Source organism: Typopeltis vanoorti, chromosome 14 (genome assembly GCF_054136105.1).
Source record: "Typopeltis vanoorti isolate ZY-2024b chromosome 14, IOZ_Tvanoo_1.0, whole genome shotgun sequence".
Taxonomy (NCBI): Eukaryota; Metazoa; Arthropoda; class Arachnida; order Uropygi; family Thelyphonidae; genus Typopeltis; species Typopeltis vanoorti.
This window is the reverse complement of record NC_143562.1, coordinates 34,790,049-34,813,299: the sequence shown is the minus strand read 5'-3', so window position 1 is coordinate 34,813,299 and position 23,251 is coordinate 34,790,049. Positions and strand designations below refer to the sequence as shown.

The 23,251-nt window shown below is 35.7% G+C and overlaps 1 protein-coding gene across 8 annotated transcripts in view; it reads right to left on the bottom strand.

Moving 5' to 3' along the window:
* Positions 1-2,298: 2,298 nt before the first annotated feature.
* The window catches only part of LOC150099360 (NADPH oxidase 4-like), a 268,482-nt gene continuing 247,529 nt past the window's right edge, over positions 2,299-23,251 (bottom strand). For 5 of the 8 annotated variants that reach the window (XM_090403808.1, XM_090403809.1, XM_090403811.1 and 2 more), the window contains one exon: positions 2,299-4,084. In XM_090403808.1, coding sequence (XP_090259934.1) covers positions 3,964-4,084 — 121 coding nt within the window. In that variant the 3' untranslated portion in view covers positions 2,299-3,963. Of the gene's footprint in view, positions 4,085-19,380; positions 19,411-23,251 lie in introns of those variants that run through there. The other 3 variants (XM_090403810.1, XR_016549355.1, XR_016549356.1) reach the window with 3 other exon arrangements.

Sequence of the window (23,251 nt, the reverse complement as noted above, 5' to 3'; positions counted from 1 at the left end):
ATCCTTTAATTTTCCCATTGCCAAAACACTTTTGTGGGCAGGTGCATTGTCCTGATGAAAGATGATTTTTTTCTTCTGCAAACCAGGTCTTTTCTCATGTATATTTTCGTCTAGTCTAGTTAAAAGATCAGAATAATATTCCCCGATTATTGTTTTACCCTTTTCAAGATAATTAATAAACAAAATGCCTTTAACATCACAAAACACTGATGCCATGACCTTTCCTGCTGATGGAACCGACTTTGTCTTCTTTGGTGCTGAACAATCGGCTTCTGTCCACTGTTTTGACGGATGTTTGGATTCTGGTGTGTAATGGTGAATCCAAGTCTCATCCATAGTAATAAATCGATGCACAAAATCAGTTTTATTTTTGTTAAAACACTCCAAGCACAGTTCAGAGATTTTCGAGTACATTTTTGTTCTGCTGTGGGCAAGCACGGCACCCATCTTGCACAAAGCTTTTTCATTTGCAATTCTTCATGCAAAATATATCCTACACATTCTTTTGAGATGCCTATAGTCTCAGCAATTTCATGCACTTTGACTTGCCAGTCATCCAATACCATATCATGCACTCGATCAATGATTTCTAGTGTTGTTACACTTTTTGGACGTCCTTCACGTGGATCATCATCAAGGCTGGTACGGCCACATTTTAACTCGGCAGCCCATTTCTTAATTGTCAAAAACAAAGGAGAAGAGTGCCCATAAACTTTTAGGAACTTCAAATGAATTTCTTTTGGCGTTAAACCTTTTACAAAGAATTTTATAACCGCACGATACTCAATTTTATCCATTTCGAGGGATACAGACAACTTTTGCTTCAGACAGCTGTATGAAACAAACTACTTGTGAGAATGACTTGCAATTTCACATGGATGCTTATGACAGATATAGCAACTTAGAAAAAAAAAAATCTTGCCAATAGTGTTGCTATCCATGGTCGAGGGCGAGAACTTTTCAGACCAACCTCCTAAGCATAACAGTTGATTTCTTTGTCTATAACCATTCCTACTCATACTGCCCCACATATGCATTCATTACTACTTTCAGAATCCCTACATTTTTTCAGACCACCCTCCTACATCAGAAGATGATCTACAGAGATCAGTGAGATCATTAAATGAAATTTCAGAACAATACAATATAATATGAGAATATCAGAAGTAAAGACAAAAATAATGGCTTTCAAAAAAGAAAAACCCAGTAAGTAAAATAGTGATAGATAAGAAAATATTAGAGCAAATAAATACTTTCAAATGCGTGGGATGTGACTTATCATATGAAGATGAAAAAGATATAGACATTAAAATATCAAATTTTGTTAAAATAAATGGCATAATAAACACTATATTTAAGCCATCCTTGGTACAAAAATACACCAGAATCAGACTATATAACATTCTGTCTAAACCAACTTTATCATATGGAAGTGAAACATGGACCATAAAAAAAAAGAATTAAAAATGGATTCAAATCGTAGAAATGACATTTCTCAGAAAAACAGCTGGAAGTACCAAGTGGGACCATAAAACAAATGAATTTTACAATTCCTGAATATAAAACCAATTAACTAACTTCCCATGATGAGTCTCTGGACTCCATGAAGGCTTGGAAGTAATACTATAATACTAATACTAATAAACAGAAATGGTTAGAACATCTAAATCGAATGGACAATAGCAGACTACCAAAAATACTATACGGATATAAAATAAATGAAAAAAAAAGAAATTGGAAGACCAAAAAAGCGATGGCATGAGACCAGAACAGGCCACGTGGCCTAAAATAAGTGATAATAAGAAGTTAATAAGTATAATTAATAATTAAGAGTGATAAAGAATTTCTATAAAATATTTTAACTTATCACTAAGTTGAAACACAAAAATCAGTATTCCATATATTTTATAGTTGCCTCTGATTTTATATCTTGTCCAACCTTTAGAAATGTTGGTATTATTTAACTGTTGGGTACAAATTATATCTTGAATGTTGTTTTATTATGCTTGCTATGCTTATTATGAAAGCCTTTCAACCATTCTTAGCAATAAAACACCACTAAAATAAAACATCCTTAGAAGCCATAAAAAAAAAAAATTGTATATCAACAGTAATAATTGCTAAAATACATCCAGAAGAGGTTAACGTAATTATTATTATTATATTATTATTATTATTATTACTTGACACTTCTAGGGAGTCCAAAGACTCATCGAGGGAGGGTAAGCAATGTTTATGTATACGATCTGGTCTTTGGAGATACAAAACTCTGAAACATTTCTACCAAAAGTACCAAAATTAATTTTTTTTAATGACAATTTTTCATTTGCATAAGGTTTGAAAATCTACAGTACACTAGTAATCATGAATGGAGAAAGGACTGGATGAGTCATGCATTCTTCCAATCAGGTGGAAGCAATAGAAATCATCTTCTACCTTGCTTGAAACTACATAATTCACTGTGAAGCTTAAACCTAAAATACAGGATTTGTTTATGTATAAACAGTATTTTAGTACAGACACTGAAGTTGAAAGTTTTTCCACTTGGTTATACTAGAAATTAAAGATGCAAAGAAATTATATTCTTAGTTTCATCCTTAATCCAAGTGTAAGCAATTTGCATGTGAAGTAACTTCACAACTGGTTACTTGTATATAGAAGCTAATGACTTCACATCATTTACCTTAGTATTCCATGATGCAATGCACTACCTTACGGACAAGTATAATGCTATGCATTACAGGAACCATGCCACTACCCAGAAATATGACTTCTGCATTACTTCAACCTTGGTATCACTTCTGGGTCTGACTTCCAGTGATGAGACCTCAATAAAGGTCTAAACCAGTCTGGGTAGTAGCCCTTCCCATAATGCATACCATTATACTTGTCCATAAGGATATGTGCATTTATTAAATATATTAGCCTCTATATTTAAGGAGCTTATTTGTGAAGTTACTTCATGCGCAAACTTTGTTTGCTTATTATTATTATGCGATACCTCCAGGAAATCCAAAGACTCATCAAGGGAGGGCTTACTCTACAACTCTCTGTCTCTACCATTCAATCCACCAACTACAACAAACCGGAACTACACAATGCCATCTACTGTCCGCCGCCACCACTAGTACTTTCACAGACAATCACAAACATCCATGCCCACAGTGGGATTCGAACCTGCAGCCTTTTGGCTGGAGAGCAGATACGCTAACCACTCGCCCAGCTACACTTGGATAAAGGATGAAACCAAGAATATAATTTCTTGGCATCTTTAATTTATAATTTTTAGTACAGACAAGACTAAAATGCATTGCATTATCAAGTTAATAATAAAGTTTAAAATTTTTTTTTTTTTTTTTTGTATTAAATATTTTCTCTTTTGGTACATATCACTTAATCATTCCTAATCTACAGAAATCGGTATTGATCATTTTAATAATTCAGCTGAAATTTCATAGACTTTCTATGAATACAACATTTCCGGTCATTTATACTGTTAGTTTTTTAATACAAATACTTCCATTTACAAAAGGCTGTACGCCTATTTATTTACTGGATCTTTATAGAGACAGTATAGCTGATGAAACCTGATATCTGGTGCAAGCTCTGCAACTTCATAACAGCTATCTGGAATGATGAAAACAGCTTCTGAATATGGCACATTGGAATAAAGTTTCCATTTTCTGTACATAACATAAAATACAAATATTAAGATATCCTGCATTTGCATTTTTTTTCTTCACACATGGCTGTATCATGCAGCTACATCTACAATATGCATAAGTTCATTCATTCAGTTCTAGAGGTACTCATATCATCTGAAGAACTTCATTGTTCATATATTGCTTTTTTTTTTTAACTTGCTCACTTAATGATGAGTATTGATGCCTTTTAATGATCATGCATGCCGGCATGACGGAGGATGTATAAATGCACTAAGCCTAACCATAAATAAAGGGAGGGTCAAGAAAATGATTCATGATGAAATAAAAAGTGTTCACCCCGGAGACAAGATCTTTGGCAAAGTTTCTTTACACGGTGCCTTAATAATGGAGGTCCACAGCAAAAGACTCCCACTTGGATGCTGGAACAGAAAAGTAATTATATAATATAATATTTATGGGGTTTACTAGAATGCTCGTCATACAGGTAATAACAACAACAACACACACTAAAAAAAACTCATTAAATAGGTGGAGATATATCACATTAAAAGAATGTTGATGATGTGGACAGACTTATGTGTTCGTCGAACATGTTGTTTATTATTTTAACGGTATAATAGAACACAGAAACTAAGTAAATAATTAATTTATTAACTTGATACTGATATTTCGCTGGTATTATAACCAGCATCTTTAGAGCACAAAAACACTGTTTGTCACAATACGCGAGACTAAAACAACATGGTGTACATTAACAAAATTGTAGCAGTAACACAAAGACTAGAGTCCTGATTTTGGCGCCCTCTATCTGGAAAAAAAAAAAAAAAAAAAAAAACGCTATCATATATTGCTAGAGTCCTAGAAAAGTGCTAGTTTTTCCTTAATATGACTGTCTCCCAGATCTTCGGCAAGTTAATACAGCCATATTTGTTGAGATTTGGGGTGTGTTTTAGGGCTTCTGTCGCCTCTAAGAACAATCTCTCTGATTTATATGGGTTTCTGTGTAGTACTTTTGTGTTTTTCCAGTTGATCCTGTGTGCAGGGGTATCCAGAGCATGGTCTGCTAGGCCCGACTTCCCATAATGATATTTCCGGACGTATCGTTTATGTTCGCTGATGCGGATATTCACAGTTCTTCCTGTTTGACCGTAGTAGGCTTGATTGCATGAGCAGGGTACTTGGTAGACTCCTGGATGTGATAAAGGAGGAATGCTGTCCTTGGGTGAGCGGATGAGGGTGGCTAATTTGCTACATGGTCTGAATGTAGTGCGTAGTTTATGTTTAATGAGAATTCTTGAGATCTTTTCGGATGTGCCTTTAATGTAAGGGATGGTGACTGTTTTGTTGTAGTTCTCTGTGGTGGATGGTGGGAGGGGTTTCTTAGGAGTGTTTAGTATTTTGTTTATTTTTTGTGGATTGTAGCCGTTGGCCAAGAAGGTGTGGCGTAAGTGAGTCAGTTCAGCAGTAAGAGCCTTGTCATTTGAACAGATTGCTCTCGCTCTATGGGTTAGCGTTTTTAAAATGCCATATTGTTGAGAAGGATGATGGTGTGACTGTTTGTGTAAGTATCTGCCTGTATGTGTGGGTTTTCTGAAAACTGAAAATGATAAGGAACCATCTGGGAGACGTGTAATGAGTGTATCCAGGAAGGGCAGACAGTTGTTGGCTTCCGGTTCCATAGTAAAGTGGATTTTTGGGTGTTGGCTATTTAAATGTGCTAGGAATGTTTTCAATGTCTCAGGGCCATGTGGCCAAATGGCAAGCACATCATCAACATAGCGTAGCCAAAGTGTTGGTTTGAGAGTGACTGTATTGATTGCTTGTTTTTCCAGGTGTTCTATGTAAAAGCTGGCTAGGGGGGGAGAAAGGGGGGAGCCCATGGCTGTCCCATCAATTTGTTTGTATATTTTCCCTTTCCATGTGAAATATCCTGCATGTATTGTGAATTTGAATAGTTCAAATATATCAGGGGGGAAGTGTGACTTCAGTAGATTGAGGGTTTCTATTAGTGGTACTCCAGGAGTCTACCAAGTACCCTGCTCATGCAATCAAGCCTACTACGGTCAAACAGGAAGAACTGTGAATATCCGCATCAGCGAACATAAACGATACGTCCGGAAATATCATGATGGGAAGTCGGGCCTAGCAGACCATGCTCTGGATACCCCTGCACACAGGATCAACTGGAAAAACACAAAAGTACTACACAGAAACCCATATAAATCAGAGAGATTGTTCTTAGAGGCGACAGAAGCCCTAAAACACACCCCAAATCTCAACAAATATGGCTGTATTAACTTGCCGAAGATCTGGGAGACAGTCATATTAAGGAAAAACTAGCACTTTTCTAGGACTCTAGCAATATATGATAGCGTTTTTTTTTTTTTTTTTTTTTTTCAGATAGAGGGCGCCAAAATCAGGACTCTAGTCTTTGTGTTGCTGCTACAATTTTGTTAATGTACACCATGTTGTTTTAGTCTCGCGTATTGTGACAAACAGTGTTTTTGTGCTCTGAAGATGCTGGTTATAATACCAGCGAAATATCAGCATCAAGTTAATAAATTAATTATTTACTTAGTTTCTGTGTTCTATTATACAGTTAAAATAATAAACAACAGAATGTTGATGATATTTAGGGATTGAACTGAATAGCAGAAGTACGCAGAGATTTTTGTGTATTTGTTTGTGAAAATCTGTGTAAGCACATGCATGCATTATATTTAAGAACTATTTTAAAGTGCATGATGATGGTTTCTCATTACATGGTTATAATTAAAATATTTACTGTTCAGTGTTAAAAACCAAATATTAAAAACCAAAAAGGACAGTTACCAGAAATGGCTAAATTCCAAAACAATAGAAGCAGAAATAGAGTATAAAAGAAATAGTGCAATTGCAAAACGAGAAGTAAGGAAAAAACATAGAGAAAGATGGAACAATTTCGTAACAGAACTAGAAAAGGATTTATTTAAGTCACAACCCAAAACCTATAAAGTAATAAAATACATGAATAAGGAAATAAAAGAAAAGATAAAAATACAAACAATAGATTTAGAAAAATGAGTGACCTATTTCCAAAATCTCTGGACAGATGAGAACAATGAATTAAAATTTTATAAGACAAAGAATGACCTAACAGAAAATATCACAATGTTAGAACTGAAAAATATAATAAAGAAGATGAAAAATAGGAAAACGCCAGGAGAAGACAATATAAATATAGACCTATACAAAAATGCAGGTGAAAAATTTAATGAAAGACTTATGAAATTTTTTAATATGGTTTGGATGTCCGGAAAAACCCCTAACTCTTGGAAAAAAGCACTGGTTATCCCAATCTATAAAAAAGGAAATAAAGACAATTGCAATAGTTATAGGGGAATTAGCCTGCTGAATACAGGATATAAAATATATGCAGGAATATTAAAAGAGAAACTAAGCAGCATTGTAGAAAACAAATCACTAGAAGAACAAAATGGTTTCCGAAAAGGCCGATCCTGCATAGATCCAATTTTTACTTTAAAATTATTAATAGAAAAGAGAAGAGAATTTCAAAAATAAACACACATGGCCTTTATTGATTATGAAAAAGCCTTTGACAAAATTAGTAGACAAAAATTGTTTAAAATATTAACCGATTTAAACATACCAAACCAACTTTTACAATCTATTCAAGAAATATATATACAGGAAATAAAATAGCAGTTAAATTAGAACACACCTCAGAATGGAAAGATATATCAAGAGGAGTACGACAAGGATGTACCCTCTCACCTCTGCTTTTCAATATATATATAAATGAAATATTAACAATCTGGAAACAGCATAACCCATTTGGTATACAAATGACCCTGCAAATGAAGATAGATACCCTACTATTTGCAGATGATCAAATAGTATTAGATCAGAAGATGACTTACAAAGATCATTAAAATCATTAAATGATATCTCAAAGCAATATAATATGACAATAATCTGGAAACAGCATAACCCATTTGGTATACAAATGACCCCGCAAATGAAGATAGATACACTACTATTTGCAGATGATCAAATAGTATTAGCAACATCAGAAGATGACTTACAAAGATCATTAAAATCATTAAATGATATCTCAAAGCAATATAATATGACAATATCCAAAGAAAAAACAAAAATAATGGCATTCAAAGGAGAAAACCCAATAAGAAGTAAAATAGTGATAGATAATAAAATACTAGAACAAGTAAACACTTTCAGATACTTGGGATGTGATCTATCATACGAAGAAGAAAAAGACATAGACACTAAAATATCAAACTTTGTCAAAGTAAATGGCATAATAAATAATATATTTAAGCCATCCCTGGTACAAAAACACACTAGAATCAGACTATATAATGTCTTGTCAAAACCAACTCTACTATATGGAAGCGAAACATGGACCATGAAAAGGAAAGACGAAAAACGAATTCAAACAGCAGAAATGAAGTTCCTCAGAAAAACAGCTGGATATAAGTGGGATCACAAAACAAATGAAGAAATCTTACAATCCCTGAAAATAAAACCAATTAATTACTACATAAGACTGTATAAACAAAAATGGCTATATTTAAATCGAATGGACAACAGTAGACTACCAAAAATATTATACAGATACAAAATAAGTGGAAAAAGAAGAATTGGAAGACCAAGCAAGAGATGGCATGAGACCGGAACAGGCCACATGGCCTAAATTTCCATGTTAGGAAGAAGAAGAAGAAGACTGTTCAGTGTATAGCATGGCAGATGTGTATTCAAAGTAGTTACTGCTTTGTCTCTAGAATTCAGTGTTAATTTCTCTTAATGTGTGAACCACCACAAGGTTCGCTATATGTATTCACTTGATTATGTACGTGGTCTGTAGCAGTTTATGAAACTGTTTCAGACTACTTATATAAAATTAATGCAGAGCTTATGGTAGACAGGCGAAAAAGAATTGGCTGTTTGGATTATGCCCCCCAAAAAACTAAGGCTAGTGAGTATATCACATTTTTGTATATAAATATTCTTGGTCTGGTTTGCATATAGAATGATAAATCTATAGCCATTCTGGAATATGACTGGCTGAAAAACCTTATAAAATTGCATAAAATCCTTGTACAATGATGAGAATTCAGAACATGTATTCTCAGCAAAAATGTGTTCACACTCTGTACCATGGTTAACTGGCAACTCATGGTGAGTGAAAGCATAAGTACATTGTAGTGAATACTGTGAATGGTGAATTCATCAGTAGTGAATGAATATTGATGAAATTTCCTCAAAAGGCAATGAACAAACATATTATAACTGAAGATAAGTTTGCCAGTCCCATATCGAACAGGCTAGGTCACTTTCAGGCAACAAGTCCTTTAAATATAGAAGAAGAAAGTAGAAAATGACTCAAGAATAGTACTATAATGGAGATTCTATCATAAAAGGTGTGGTGGATGAGAAGGTGCACAAGGTCTGTTTTCCAGGAGAGAGAATGAACAGAGTGATTGAGATACTTGGTATGAGAAGCAAGAGTGTGTGTGTGTGGGAGTTAGTAGTTATGGTTACAACAAATGATTTGGTTGGGAATAGAGAGTATGTAGGATAGATATCAGCAGAGAGCAAAGATCTTGAATGGAATGTTAATGGAAATTTGTGAAGAGAAAGGAGTGCAGTTTGTGAATGTGTAGGATGAGTCTGAGGAACGAATGAAACTGTATAAGAGCAATGGATTGTGTTGGGTCGGAAAAAAGTGCTGATTCACTTTTGATGAGTCATCCTTTTTCCGACCCAACATAAGGTTACCTCAGAAGGAGTGGTTAAGGACATGCTTATGCCTCCAGGCAGAAAATGTGCTTATTTATGACCTAAAAACATATATATTAAGATTTGTAAATTGTAAGCATTGCTATACTAGCCCATAAACTAAATAGAGAATGATTGTAAATGAATTAAAATAGAAAATCATGCATAAATTCCATAAAAATATGTATAAGCTAATACAAGTTTAAGGCATGCCAAAGCAGTTCGCGGCAACGGCGTCCAATCGGCAGTCGCCGTGTGCGTGACGACACCGCCGAGTGAGGGACCTGTTTTGAGGTATAAAGGTTTTGGCGGGGATTCGAATCGCTCTCTTGTCTCTTGTCTCTGGGTTTCGTCGGCACCTAGTTTCCTGTCAGAGAGCTGTGTAGGGCTTGCTGCCACATGTAGCAAGAATTCCCCCCCCCCCTTGCTATGTATGCTACGTGGGCCAAGGCTGCAACTACAATGTATTCAGATCGATAAGAAGAAAGAGCCACTGATGAGATCAACATCAGTGTTCAAATCTGTGTATGAGTGTTTTCGGTTCGTATGGAAACAAAGGAATAGCAAGGCCGCCATCAGTGAAGATACTGTAAGCAGACCAGAATATCCAGTTCAAGGCAAGAACGGTAAGCGTAAGATTTTCTTATGTTAAATGTTGGATTAAAGTAACCGTGGGGTAAGGAAGCAGAAGTTAAGGAAACATGCTATTTCCATGTGGTGCTATAAGAACAGTCTGCGATTTGGACACTTTTGTTTGCGGTTGAGAAGAAAGCATATTAGGCTCCAGGCGAACAGGAGGCCGAGGCCCGAACTGTTTGTGTGATTTAGGAACAGTAATATTATATGGTCAGAACATAATTAAATGTTAGCTAAAATTTTTGGAGGGAGGATTAAGTAAGAATAAGAAGTATTACCCTAGAGAAGTTCATGTCAGAATTATTGAGTTGTCTTGTGTATATATGCAATATTACATGTGTGATAATATTAGGTAACTTAGTTATAAGAGTCTGAGAATAGATGTACGTATAGAAGTGAGAAATTTATGTCAAGTAAGGGACTATAACATAGAAGCTTTGGATGTGATTAATTGAGTAAAGGGAACCCAGACTCTTTTAAGATTAAGGATTTGATTAACATGTATACTTGTCTTTGTGCCATAATAAATGTGTTTCTTTATATACAATCAAATGAGTTTGTCATTCTTTCTGTGGATTGAGCTACCGTTTGAAAACTTACATACCGTGCATTAAGGGGGAAACCAATAGTGGTATAAGAATCGGCACCATGACTGCATGCCTCATGATCCCTACATTTTCTTTAAGTATTCTTGGATAATGTATCAAAGTTTAGTTGCCGGCTGGCACAGTCTTTAATCAATACAAATTTGTCGGCAAACAAATATCTGATATTAAGTGATACAAAAAAAAAAGGGAACTTTAATGTTAACTTTAAAGTTAAAGTAAAGACAGTTAGAGATATAACAATAAGGCAGTCACTTAGTCACACAGACCACAGACAATAAAAAAAAAGAATATAACAATTGCATCTGAATGACTTTGGAGTGAGAAATTTGTGAAGCGAAAGGAGTGCAGTTTGTGAATGTGTAGGATGAGTCTGACAGATGAATGAAACTGTATAAGAGCAATGGATTGCATCTGAATGACTTTGGAGTGAGCCATTTGGAAAGTTTGCTGATGGAAGGAAGCGTAATGAGTGATTCAAATAAGGTATCAGTGGAAGTCAGAAATGACGTAAATAAGAAGGACAGTGGACCAGGTGAGACTGATGTGGTTGTGAATGCAGAGGAGAATGTGAGAACAGGAATGCAAGTTGGACATGGAAATGGGGTGGGCCAGGAAAAACAGGACTGTGGCTCCACACTGTGGACACACACAGTGTAAGAAGAATGGATTCTGAAAGCAGTAATGAATGCATATGCATGGATGATCAGCACAGGAATGGAATGGCATGGAATACATGGGGAGGTTGAGTCTGGGGGTAGGAGGTATATGGGCCACAAGATGAGCAAATAAGAACAAGTGAGAAGTCAAAGGTTGTGGGGCAATATAAGTAGGAATGGTTATAGACAAAGAAATGAATTGTTATGCTTATTTACATATGCTACGAGTGTCAGAAATAAGGGAGATGAAGTTGCATTGATTGAGTTCATGTGCCTGAAAATAGTTGGAATAACCGAAACATGGCTGGATGAGAATGACAACTTGATGGGAATAGAAATGGAGAGATATAATGTTTTTGTGAAGATAGGAAAGGCAAAAAAAAAGTGCGAATGCTGCTGATGATAGCAATAGCAGGGGAATTATGCCCACATAAGGATGAAATACAAGGGAAAAAAGCGGCAGCAGTTTTGAAGCAGTATGGTGCGAAGTGGAGGTTGGAGGAATGAGATATTTGGTGGGGTGTTGCTACAGGCTAGAGAATGGGGAAGGTGCAGACAAAGAAATGTATAGGCAACTTGGTTTAGTGAGTAAGTGAAGGGTGATTGTTATGGGTGATTTCAATTATGGCAATATTAACTGGAATGAAGAGATAGCATAATGGAATAAACAGAATTTCTTGAGTTCTTAAGGGATAGCAATTTTAAGCAATATGCAATGGAGGACACACGAGAGTTAAGAGTCTTAGATTTGGTTTTATTATCAGAGGATGTGATTGTGAATGGAGTGTCTAATCTTCCACTGGATGGTGAGAGTGACCATGAAGTGAACCTGGGCTGTGGCCAGTCATGTGAGAACTTCTCTACAGAAGGGACATATGTAGAATTACAAGGCTGGTGATTATGAAAATCTTAGGAGACAACTGGGAGCTATAGTGTTGGAAGAAGACAGATGCTACATGAACATTGACCAAGAGCTATTCAACTGCAGTAATGTCTGGATGTATTTCAAAGGAAAAGAGGCTAAATAAAGTAGGAGTAAAATGGATGAATGAAGAAAATAATTATGAAATCTGGAAGAAAAGGCAGGAGCAAACACAAAATGAATGTTCGTAATGATTGTTTTTATGAAGAGTATACAAAGAGCAGGCCAGGAAGGTGACTTGGTTGGTAAAGACAGCAAAAGTGTAATATGAGAAGAAATTAGCCAATCAAGCTAAGAAAAGTGAGTTCTTTTGATATATGGCAAGTAGAAGGAAAACTGACTATGGGAGGATGACACTAGTTGATAACACTGGTGACATCATGAGAAGCTGGTGTGTAGAGGGTAGAGGAGGACTGATGGTGAATGAGCAGGAGGTATATGAGGATGCAATAGGACTTGATGATATATCACCATATATCTAGAGGGAATGCGCTATGGAATTAATGGCACCTTTGGTACACCTGTTTAACATGAGTTTTGCAACAGGACGAGTCACCCAAAGGAATGGAAGGTGGGAAAAATTTGTTCCACTTTATAAAGTGGGGGATAAGACTTAGGCTACAAATTGTAGGCCAATCTGTCTGAGTTGTTGTTGTTAAGGTGTTAGAGAAGTTGGCAAGGACTAGCATTTAGAAATGGGTTAATAATAACAGATTCCTTATGATGGTCAGCATGAGTTTATTAGAGGGGGAAAGTCATGTTTTAGCAATCTGCTAAATTTGACAAGCTTGTAGCTAAACTGAAATGGATGGGATTGGATAAGAGACTAGTGAATTGGATAGGTAACTGGCTGTCAAATAGTGGCAAGCAGTTTGTATTTTTTTTTTTCAGTATCCCAAAACAGGAAGGTCACTAGTGGAGAGCCACAAGGATCTGTTTTGGGACTATTATTGTTTAACTTGTACATTAATGACATTGAGACGAGCTCAAATGGAAATGTGCAGTTGTTTGTCAACGATGCAAAGTTGGGAAGAAATTGTGAGGAGCAGATTAGATGTGGCCTTGAAGGAAGATCTGAATAGACTATGTGAGTAGGTAAATGAGTAGTGCTATCAGTTTAATGTTGCAAAGTCTTCAAATTTAGTAGGCATTGATGAGATGTAGAATATACAATTAATGAAGAAATTTTGAAAGAGTTTTAAGAGATGAGAGATCAGAAAGGGATGGGGGACAGAGACTTGAAGTTTAGGGATCACACTGCTAAAATTGTAAGAACATCACAACAGATTATGCCAATAATGAGGGGGACATTTTGACATGCAGAAGCAAAGAGGTTATGGTTCTTCCCTTGCATAAGGCTTTGATCAGGTGACATATGGACAATTATGCACAGATTTTGTTTGTTTGTGCACAGTAATTGTTAAGATCTTGGAGAAATTAGTTAGCGACCATATACAGCATTTGGCAGATGAGGGTAATGTTATCTGTGAGAGTCAACATGGATTTGTGAAGGGGCGATCTTGTTTTAGTAATATGCTAGCCTTTTATAATAAAGTTACAAAAGCAGTAGATGAAGGAAAAGCATATACTGCCATTTTCTTGGATTTAGCAAAGGCATTTGATAAATCCAAGAAAATGGTGCCACATGATAAGCTGATAATTAAGTTGTGGCACATTGGTTTGGATCAGGTTGGTCAACTGGATTCAGGATTGGCTGTCTGATAGGTATCAGAGAATTGTGTATGGTAGGCAGTTTCAAGGAGGCAGAGGGTTACAAGTGGGGTCCCACAGGGCTCAGTACTGGGAACTATATTGAAAGTTTCTCACTTGGTTAGACTATAATAAATTTAGTTTAATCCTTTATCCAAGTGTGAGCAAACAAAGTTTCTCTAAATCCAGAGTAATTTAATAAAATAGGTGGCACACCTTTTGGCAACTCCTATAGATAAGGATGACCTCGCTATTGCTTCTGCCTGGTATCTCAACCACTGGGCCTAGCTCCCACTGAAGAGACCTCAATAAAGGTCGAAACTAGTCTGGGTAGTGGCCAATCCCTTAATGCATAACATTATACATATTCGCAAGGAGATGTGTTTTGCATTATGGGAGATACTGGGATAGGAGTGTTGTTACTTGGTCCACCTTTGCCACGAGTTTCCCAGTGTTGTACTACCTTACCCCAGTAAGGTAGTACAACACCATATTAAGTCCTGAAGATATTTTCAGGTGCAAACTTTGTTTGCTCACACTTGGATAAAGATTAAACTAAATTTATTATGCACGTGGATAGGCTTATGTGTTCGTCAGATGTTGTAATAGGATCAGGTTGATCAACTGGATTCAGTTGATCGGTATTCTCTATTGGATATACTCTTCATAAAAACAATCATTACAAACATTCATTTTGTGTTGCTCCTGCCTTTTCTTCCAGATTTCATAATTATTTTCTTCATTCATCCATTTTCCTCCTACTTTATTTATAAACTGTATTGATATGAACACAGATGGATAAGAAAATAACTATTTATTGACTTAAAATCTAATATTTCGCTGGTATTATATCCAGCATCTTCAGAGCACACAACACAAAGTTTGTTACAAATGCAAGACAACCAGAATTCGGTGTAACAGTGGGGCTAGTATAAGTAATTGCAGCATGCAACACAAGTCCTAATAGGGTGCCATCTAGGATTAAAAAAATAAATAAATAAATAGTTCAAAATTTTGCAATAGTAGTCCAAATAATAGTCTTAGAAAGTTTGAAAAAATAAAATAAAATAAAAGTAATAAATATTAATTTCTTAGGATGACTGTCTCCCAAATCTTTGGTAGATTTATACAGTCATACTTGTTAAGGTTTGGAGTATGTTTTAAGGCTTCTGTTGATTCCAGGAACAACCTCTCTGACTTGTAGAAGCTTCTGTGCATTACTTTTGTTTTTTTCCAATTGATCCTGTGTGCAGGGGTATCCAAAGCATGGTCTGCCAGACCCAACTTGCCATAGCGAAAGCGTCGGATATATTTTTTGTGTTCACTGAGGCGGATGTCCACAGTTCTTCCTGTCTGTCCATAGTAGGCTTGAGGCAAGAACAGGGCACTTCACAGACTCCTGGATGTGATAAAGGAGTGCATTTGTCCTTAGGTGAACGGATGAGAGTTGCTAATTTTACATAAGGTTTAAATACTGTGCGTAGTTGGTGTTTGTATAGCACCCTAGATATCTTTTCAGATGTGCCTTTAATGTATCGGATGGTGATAGTTTTGTTGTAGTCTTCTGTGGTAGATAGAGGGGATTTCTGGGTAGCATTTAGTTATCGATCTTATGGGGATTATAACCATTGGTTAAGAAGGTGTGATGTAGGTGAGAAAATGATACCCTATTAGGACTTTAGTCTTGTGTTGCATGCTGCAATTACTTATGGTAGCCCCACTGTTACACCGGATTGTGGTTGTCTTGCATTTGTAACAAACTTTGTGTTGTGTGCTCTGAAGATGCTGGATATAATACCAGTGAAATATTAGCTTTTAAGTTAATAAATAGTTATTTTCTTATCCATCTGTGATCATATCAATACTATTAAATCTATTGCAATATAAATTTATTATGGGAACTATATTTTTTTAACCTTTATATCAATGACATTGTCGGTGGATTGCAGGGTGATATTCAGTTGTTTGCGGATGATGTGAAGCTGGGAAGGTTATTAGTAATAGTGCAGATGTCGTAGCCTTGCAAGAGGATTTAAATAAGCTAGATGGATGGGTAAATGAACGGGGATGTCGGTTCAATGCAGCAAAATGTAAGGTCTTGAGGTTTGGGACGCATCAATGGGATGCTGCATACTCTATGGGAGGAGCTATACTGGAGGAAGTAGGGGAGACAAGAGATCTGGGGTTGATGATTTATAGAAACCTGAAATTCAGGGGACATATCGCAAAGGTGGTGAAGATAACACAGAGGATTGCTGCAATAATGAGAAGTACGCTGACCTGCAGGGATAAAAGAGGTATCATTCCATTGTATAAGACCCTGATCAGACCACACTTAGACTATTGTTCTCAGATTTGGTCCCCAGGATTTGAAGGGGATAAATTAACTGTGGAAAGGGTGCAAAGGCAGATAACAAAGATGGTTTCAGGACTGTACAATGTTAGTTATAAGGATCAGTTGAGGGAATGTGGACTGCAGAGTTTGGTGGATAGAAGAAGGAGAGGTGATATGATTGAGACTTTTAAACTGTTAAGAGGTGGTTACAGGGTTGACACTGGGGAGTTCTTTTACTTGGTTGAACAGCTGGAAGGAGTGATGACAAGGGGCCATCCCTGGAAGTTACGAAAGGAAACTGTGAGCAAGAGGGTGAGGAGTAGTTTCTTTGCATGGAGGGTAGTTGAACCGGAATGCATTGCCTGATAGAGTGGTGAGAGCGAGAACGGTCAATGATTTTAAGGAATGGTATGATAGACTTTGTGTTCCTAGGTGGGACCTCCCATGATGAGTCTTAATAGACTTTGTGTTTCCTAGGAAGGACCTCCTGCGATGAGTCTTTTTACTCCATGGAGGCCTGAATAATAATAATAATAATTTAGTTGCCTGGTTTTCAGAGGGGGAAGAGGATTTATTGGAGCGGGTCCAAAAAAGGTTCACTAAGGCAGGTTTATTATGTCGGTGTGAGGTATATGGAATGTCAGATACAAGGAAAGATTGAGGGAATGCATCTTACAGAGCTTTGTGAATAGAAGAAGAAGAAGGAATATAATTGAGACATATAAGTTGGTGAGGGGGTTGTTACCAGATCAACGTGGAGGAGATTTTTCATAGAGCAGAGGGAGGCAAGTGTAAAACTAGAGGCCATCCCTGGAAGTTGTACAAGGAGGATGTGAGCAGGGGAATGAGAAGCAGGTTCTTTCTTTGGAGGGTGATTAGTTAGTGGAATGCATTGCCCTGAAAGCGTAGTGAATGAAGAAACTGTGAATGGGTTTAAGGCATGGTTTGTTTATATTTTTGCATGAGAGAGAGTATAGACCTCTGGTAAATTTCACTCCATCGAGGTCAGATGTTAACGATGATGATAATAATAATTATTATTTGGTATCCTACATATGATTCAAGCCCAGGTCAGTTTTCCTAAGCAAAGGAAAAAAGGACATCCAAACTGCAGAGTTTTGTGGACAGAAACAACGAAGGGAGTACATGATTGAGACATTTAAAACTATTCAGAGGGATTTACAGAATTGGTATAAAGAGATTTTTCATCTAATAGAACAAGGGGAAGAAGCAAGAACAAGAGGCTCTCTCTTGAAATTGCAAAAGGAGATGATGAGTAATGCAGTGAGAAATGGCTTTTTTGCATGGAGGATGGTTGGATCATGGACTTCATTGGATTTAAGGAATGGTGTGATAGATTTTGTGTTGTCTAAGATGGGCCTCACATGATGAGCCTTGTGACTTCTTGGAGGTTCAGAATAATTTAGTGCCTCTGTAGCACAATTGGAAGGACGACTGTACGTTGCGCCCTGCGATTAGATAAGGCCTAAGTTCGATTCTTGTCATGAAGGGAGGAATCTTTATATGGACTTTTTCAATTGAAGGTGAGTTAGCCGATCTCATACGGAGGTAGCAGGGTTTTTTCTCCCGGAAACTCAGGTTTTTCATCCTGCATACAGACAAATCGGCCCTTTAGAACACATGCAATTTACAGACAAAAATACTAACTGTGGTCGTAGTGGTTGTAGGCAGTAGATGGTGTTGATGTAGGTGATTGATAGTAGCGGTTCGGTGTAGTAGTGAGACGCAGTGTTGTATAGTAGGTGTTCTCCCGCGATGAGTCTTTGGACTCCTTGGAGGTGTCACGAATAATAATAATAATAATAATAATAAAGAAAGATTATGACATGATGAAAATTGAAAATATATTATAAAGACAAATTTCAATGTAACTCCACTTATTTAATAAGCATATGTAATGGTGAAAGCTTAATGGAAATGGAGCTATCCCTGTATAACCAATTAGTATATTTACTAATTAAAATTTAATATTAGAATACTGACAAGAAAACATACCTGATCTTGATGGTAAAGATGACTGTCATGTTTGTAAAAATTATTATTGCCTGACATCTCCAGGGAGTCCAAAGACTCATTGAGGGAGGGCATGTACTCTACAACTCTCTGTCTCCACTACTCAATCCACCAACTACAGCAAACCACATCATCTACACCAACGCCATCTATCTCCCACCATCACTAGTTTTTTTTTTTTTTTTACAGAGACAACCCACAAACATCCATGCCAATGGTGGGATTTGAACCCACAACCTTTTGGCTGGAGAGCAGATATGCTAACCACTCCCACTCGGCCAAACAGACCAGCAAAAAGTACTTGCAGTTGACAGGATTTTAATAATAATAATAATAATAATATATAATAATAATAATATATAATAATAATAAAATATAATAAAATAATAATTTAATAATAAAAAATAAATAAGAAATTAGGTGCATCAAGTATTTTTGTCTTACTTTTTTTAGTATTGAACTTAATAATGAAACCAAAAATAGCATGAGATTGGAAAGTAATGCTAAAGATGAACTAATAATTGTACAAAAGAATATAAACTAGCAGGAATAAAACATGAATAAAATAAAAAGACTAGAAATTAAAAAAAGAGACTATAAATGAATTTTAAAAAAGGCTAAGAACTAAAAATTACGTAGTATAGATGACAAGCGAGCATTAGGAACAACAGTGTGCTGACTGTTTTGGTAAATTCATCATAGAAGATGAAAACTAGTTATGAGTATTTATCACAAAATTAGATATTCAATTTCATGAATATCTAATCTCTTGAGCCACATGGCAAGCCCATAACTGGTTTTCACCTTCTATGCTCTGAATGTGAATTTGCTGAAATGCTCAGCACACTGTCATTCATATTGTTAGCTTGTCATGTATATTAGAGGTTTTTTTAGTTCTTAGTCTTTTTTTTAATTCTTAGTATTTATTTTTATTTTATTTGTATTTCATTCTTACTATTTTATATTCTTGCTTATTATTGGTTCTTCATGGTCAAGCATTATTTCCATTGTCATACTATTTTTGGTCCCATTATTAAGTTTGGTACTAAAAAAAAATAGGATAAAGAATAAAACAAAAATATTTGATGCATCTAATTATTATTATCAAATCTACAATGAACTGCAACTACACCAACACTATCTACCACCAACCACTAGTATTTTCACAGACAATCATAAACATCCATGCCCACAATGGAATTCAAACTCTTTTGGTTGGAGAGCAGATACGCTAACCACTCGGCCAACAATTTGAATGTTTTTTTACAAATATGGCAATTATCTTTACCTTCAAGAATTTTCAGTATGTTTTCTTATCAGCATTCTTTATAATATTAAATTTTAATAAGTAAATAAACAATTAATAGGCTAGTGATATATATCCTCTCCCATCCAGATCAACAACAATTTCTTGTTTCCACAAATAGGGCTCTGGAAAGATGAATATTGCCATCTTGAAATCATGCCTTCTCTAATTGGAGGAAATGCCAGCTAGATTACTGAGTAGTAGATGACTTCCATTATCATGTATATTAAAATTTAATATACATGATATATTAAATATACATGGAACACTACTGCCTTGCTTATTGAAGGCATGAAGTAGCTATTGTCATGTTTTGTCTCTAGATTAGGGGTCCTAATTTTTGTCCTCTCCATTTCATGTTACATTCAGTGCAGGTCATATGCTCTCCATACAATAATTTTTGAACTAACTTCCTCCATTTGATAGCAAAGTAGTAAAGCAGTTTCCATAGACTGGTTATCAGATAGTACACAGGAATAAACCTGGTGAAATATCGCATGTTTGTAACACTTTTTTGGGGGGGTAGGGTGGGTGGGGGGTTCCCTGATCAGCTGGAAAATAATCCTGCTGCTGCTACCTACTCTTCCAGGTTGTGCCCAGAAGGAGTCTAAATGTAAGTAGCTTACAGGAGGAACTATCGTGCCATCTTGTGTTGAGGTCTGGGTACTCCCTGTGTAGGAGATATCCATAAGTCCTTCAGCCCTATTACATGCCTCTACTCTATATACTAACATGAAAAAATGTATTAACATAAAAGATAGCATAAAAAATCATAATGTTATTGCATTTAAACAAAATCTCACAAAAAGCAATGAAAATTTCAAATTATATCAAAAATACAACAAAAATTGCAAAATAAATAAATAACTAAATAATATAAGCACATAAACACAAGAAAGATATTTAATTAACCAAATATTTCGGTCTGGAAATAGCAGACCATCTTCAGTGGCACTACAAGAACAGTTTAAAAAAAATACAAGGTGGAATACTAACAACAGATCATTTAAAAATAGAACAAGCAGTGTGATGTTATATCACTAAGTATTAAAGGGAATATTTTTAAGCAGAGACATGATTGAAATAAAGATATTAATTAATAATATTAAATAACATAAAATTAATATGAATTAATGAATAAATGAATTAATTTATAAAACTATTTGATTTCGTAATACACTCTGGATATTTCTTATGTCAAAACAAATTTTACAGCCAAGTAGAAGGAACAGCCATGGAAAGTCCTCTCTCTCTCCTGCTTTAGCCAACTTTTATTTAGAACATCTAGAAAAAGTACTCTTCTCATCTATTTTCCCTCAACCATCCTTTTGGGTAAGATATATAGATGACATCTTTACTGTATGGCCGCACAACAAAGATTCCTTACTTTCTTTTTTAAACAGTATCAATTCCTTACATCATCGTATAAAGTTTACTATGGAAACGGAAGAAAACAACCAGTTATCTGTTTTAGATGTTCTCCTCATTCGGTCACCTTCAAATACTGTTACAACTACAGTTTACAGGAAACCAACGTTCACAGGTCGTTATATTCTTAAAGAATCAGCCCATCATCCTTGTCAAAAAACAGGAATCATAAAATGTCTAATCAGAAGAGCCAAAACTAATTGTTCTACTTCTAATTTTCTACAGAAAGAACTTTCTACTATCCAACAACACATGAAACTCAATGGCTTTTCTGAAAAGAGTACTCAACATCTTCTCGATTCTTATAATCCACTACAAAACAACAAAGATTCAATACGTTGAGTTCCAATTCCATACATCTCCGGGATTTCAGAAACTATCGCAAGAATTCTGAAGAAATATGAGTTAACAGCTACGTATTCACCTATTAACAAATTATCTTCCCATTTTCCTTCTCCTAAAGACAAACACTCAACTATGTCTCTTTCTGGAGTTTATCAAATTCCCTGCAACTGTGATCTCTCCTATTTTGGACAAACTGGACGTTCTCTTGAAAAAAGAATCCAAGAACATCAATCCTCCATTCATCACAACAAACCTGAAAAATCTGGATTGGCTCGGCACTGGATTGAAATTAACCACAACATCCTTTGGTCAAAAACTCGTCTCTTACATAGATCCCGTTATAAATTTGAACGTTTATTCAAAGAAAGCGTAGAGGCCTTACTCCATCGTCCTAACCTGAATTGGAATGACTGTATATCTATATCAAAAATCTGGGAAGTCTAATCAGGATAACTCATTAATTCATATTAATTTTATATTATTTAATATTATTAATTAATATCTTTATTTCAATCATGTCTCTGCTTAAAAATATTCCCTTTAATACTTAGTGATATAACATCACGCGGCTTGTTCTATTTTTAAATGATCTATTGTTAGTGTAGTGCCACTGAAGATGGTCTGCTATTTCCAGACCGAAATATTTGGTTAATTAAATATCGTTCTTGTGTTTACGTGCTTATATTATTCAGTCTTTATGTCACAAGTATCCTTAAAACATCAAATAAATAACTAAATAAAAACATATCCAAAAAATATAACAAAACAACAACAACAAACAAAAAAATCTTCCAAAAAAAAAAATCTTTACCAACATCCAGGAGCTTAATATTAACATCAACAATGTGCACCACTACCACCACTTAGAGACATCCAAATCCAATCTGTTATTCATCACTGGACTTCAGCTAGCATCCATGACCACAGTTCACATAAACTTGCCACAAGGCATCATGCCATACCATTATCTCATGACAAATGTTAAGAGACCTCGAATTCTCTATTATATGATCTGCTTTGGCTTAATATTTCCTTGCTTCATTTTGTTGTTCTCATGTTTTTACAACTCTCCTAATTCTCATTATAATGACCTTTATGATTATCTGTCTCTGAAAGTTGATCACATGCAGAGTCTAATCCCCCATATGAAATAATCTTCTTGCAGATTTCAATGTTTCACAATTCCAAATGGTTCCTGTTTTCTAACTTTACAGATCAAGATGGAAGAGAAGCTGTATTGTTTGCTGTATAATGATCTAACAAATTATTAACCTACCTACCAGAGTTACAGATAATAATAATTATTATTATTATTATGCAATGCCTCCAGGGAGTTCAAAGACTCATCAAGGGAGAGCACCTACTCTACAACTCTCTGTCTCCACCACTTGCAACATACCTTCATCATCTACACTAATGCCATCTACCACCGACCACCACCACTATTATTTTCACAGACAATCACAAACATCAATGCCCACGGAAGGAGGGGGGGGGATTTGAACCCGAAGCCTTTGGCTAGAGAGCAGATATGCTAACCACTCAGCCAACCAGATAACTGTGATAACAACATTGTGACAGATAACAACATTGATAACTGTGACTATAACCATGTCCACAGTTCTTTTTTTTTTTCCATATTTCTTTTCAATTTCAGTCTTATATCCTATGGCACTAAAATAGTTCCAATTGGAATGACTTTTGCAATTTCTATGCATCTTTTGTACATTCTGATTATTGCTTCCACTCTTCTGATCCAAGCACTTTCTCTGATCTCATAATTGAAACTATTCTTACTGGGAAAAGT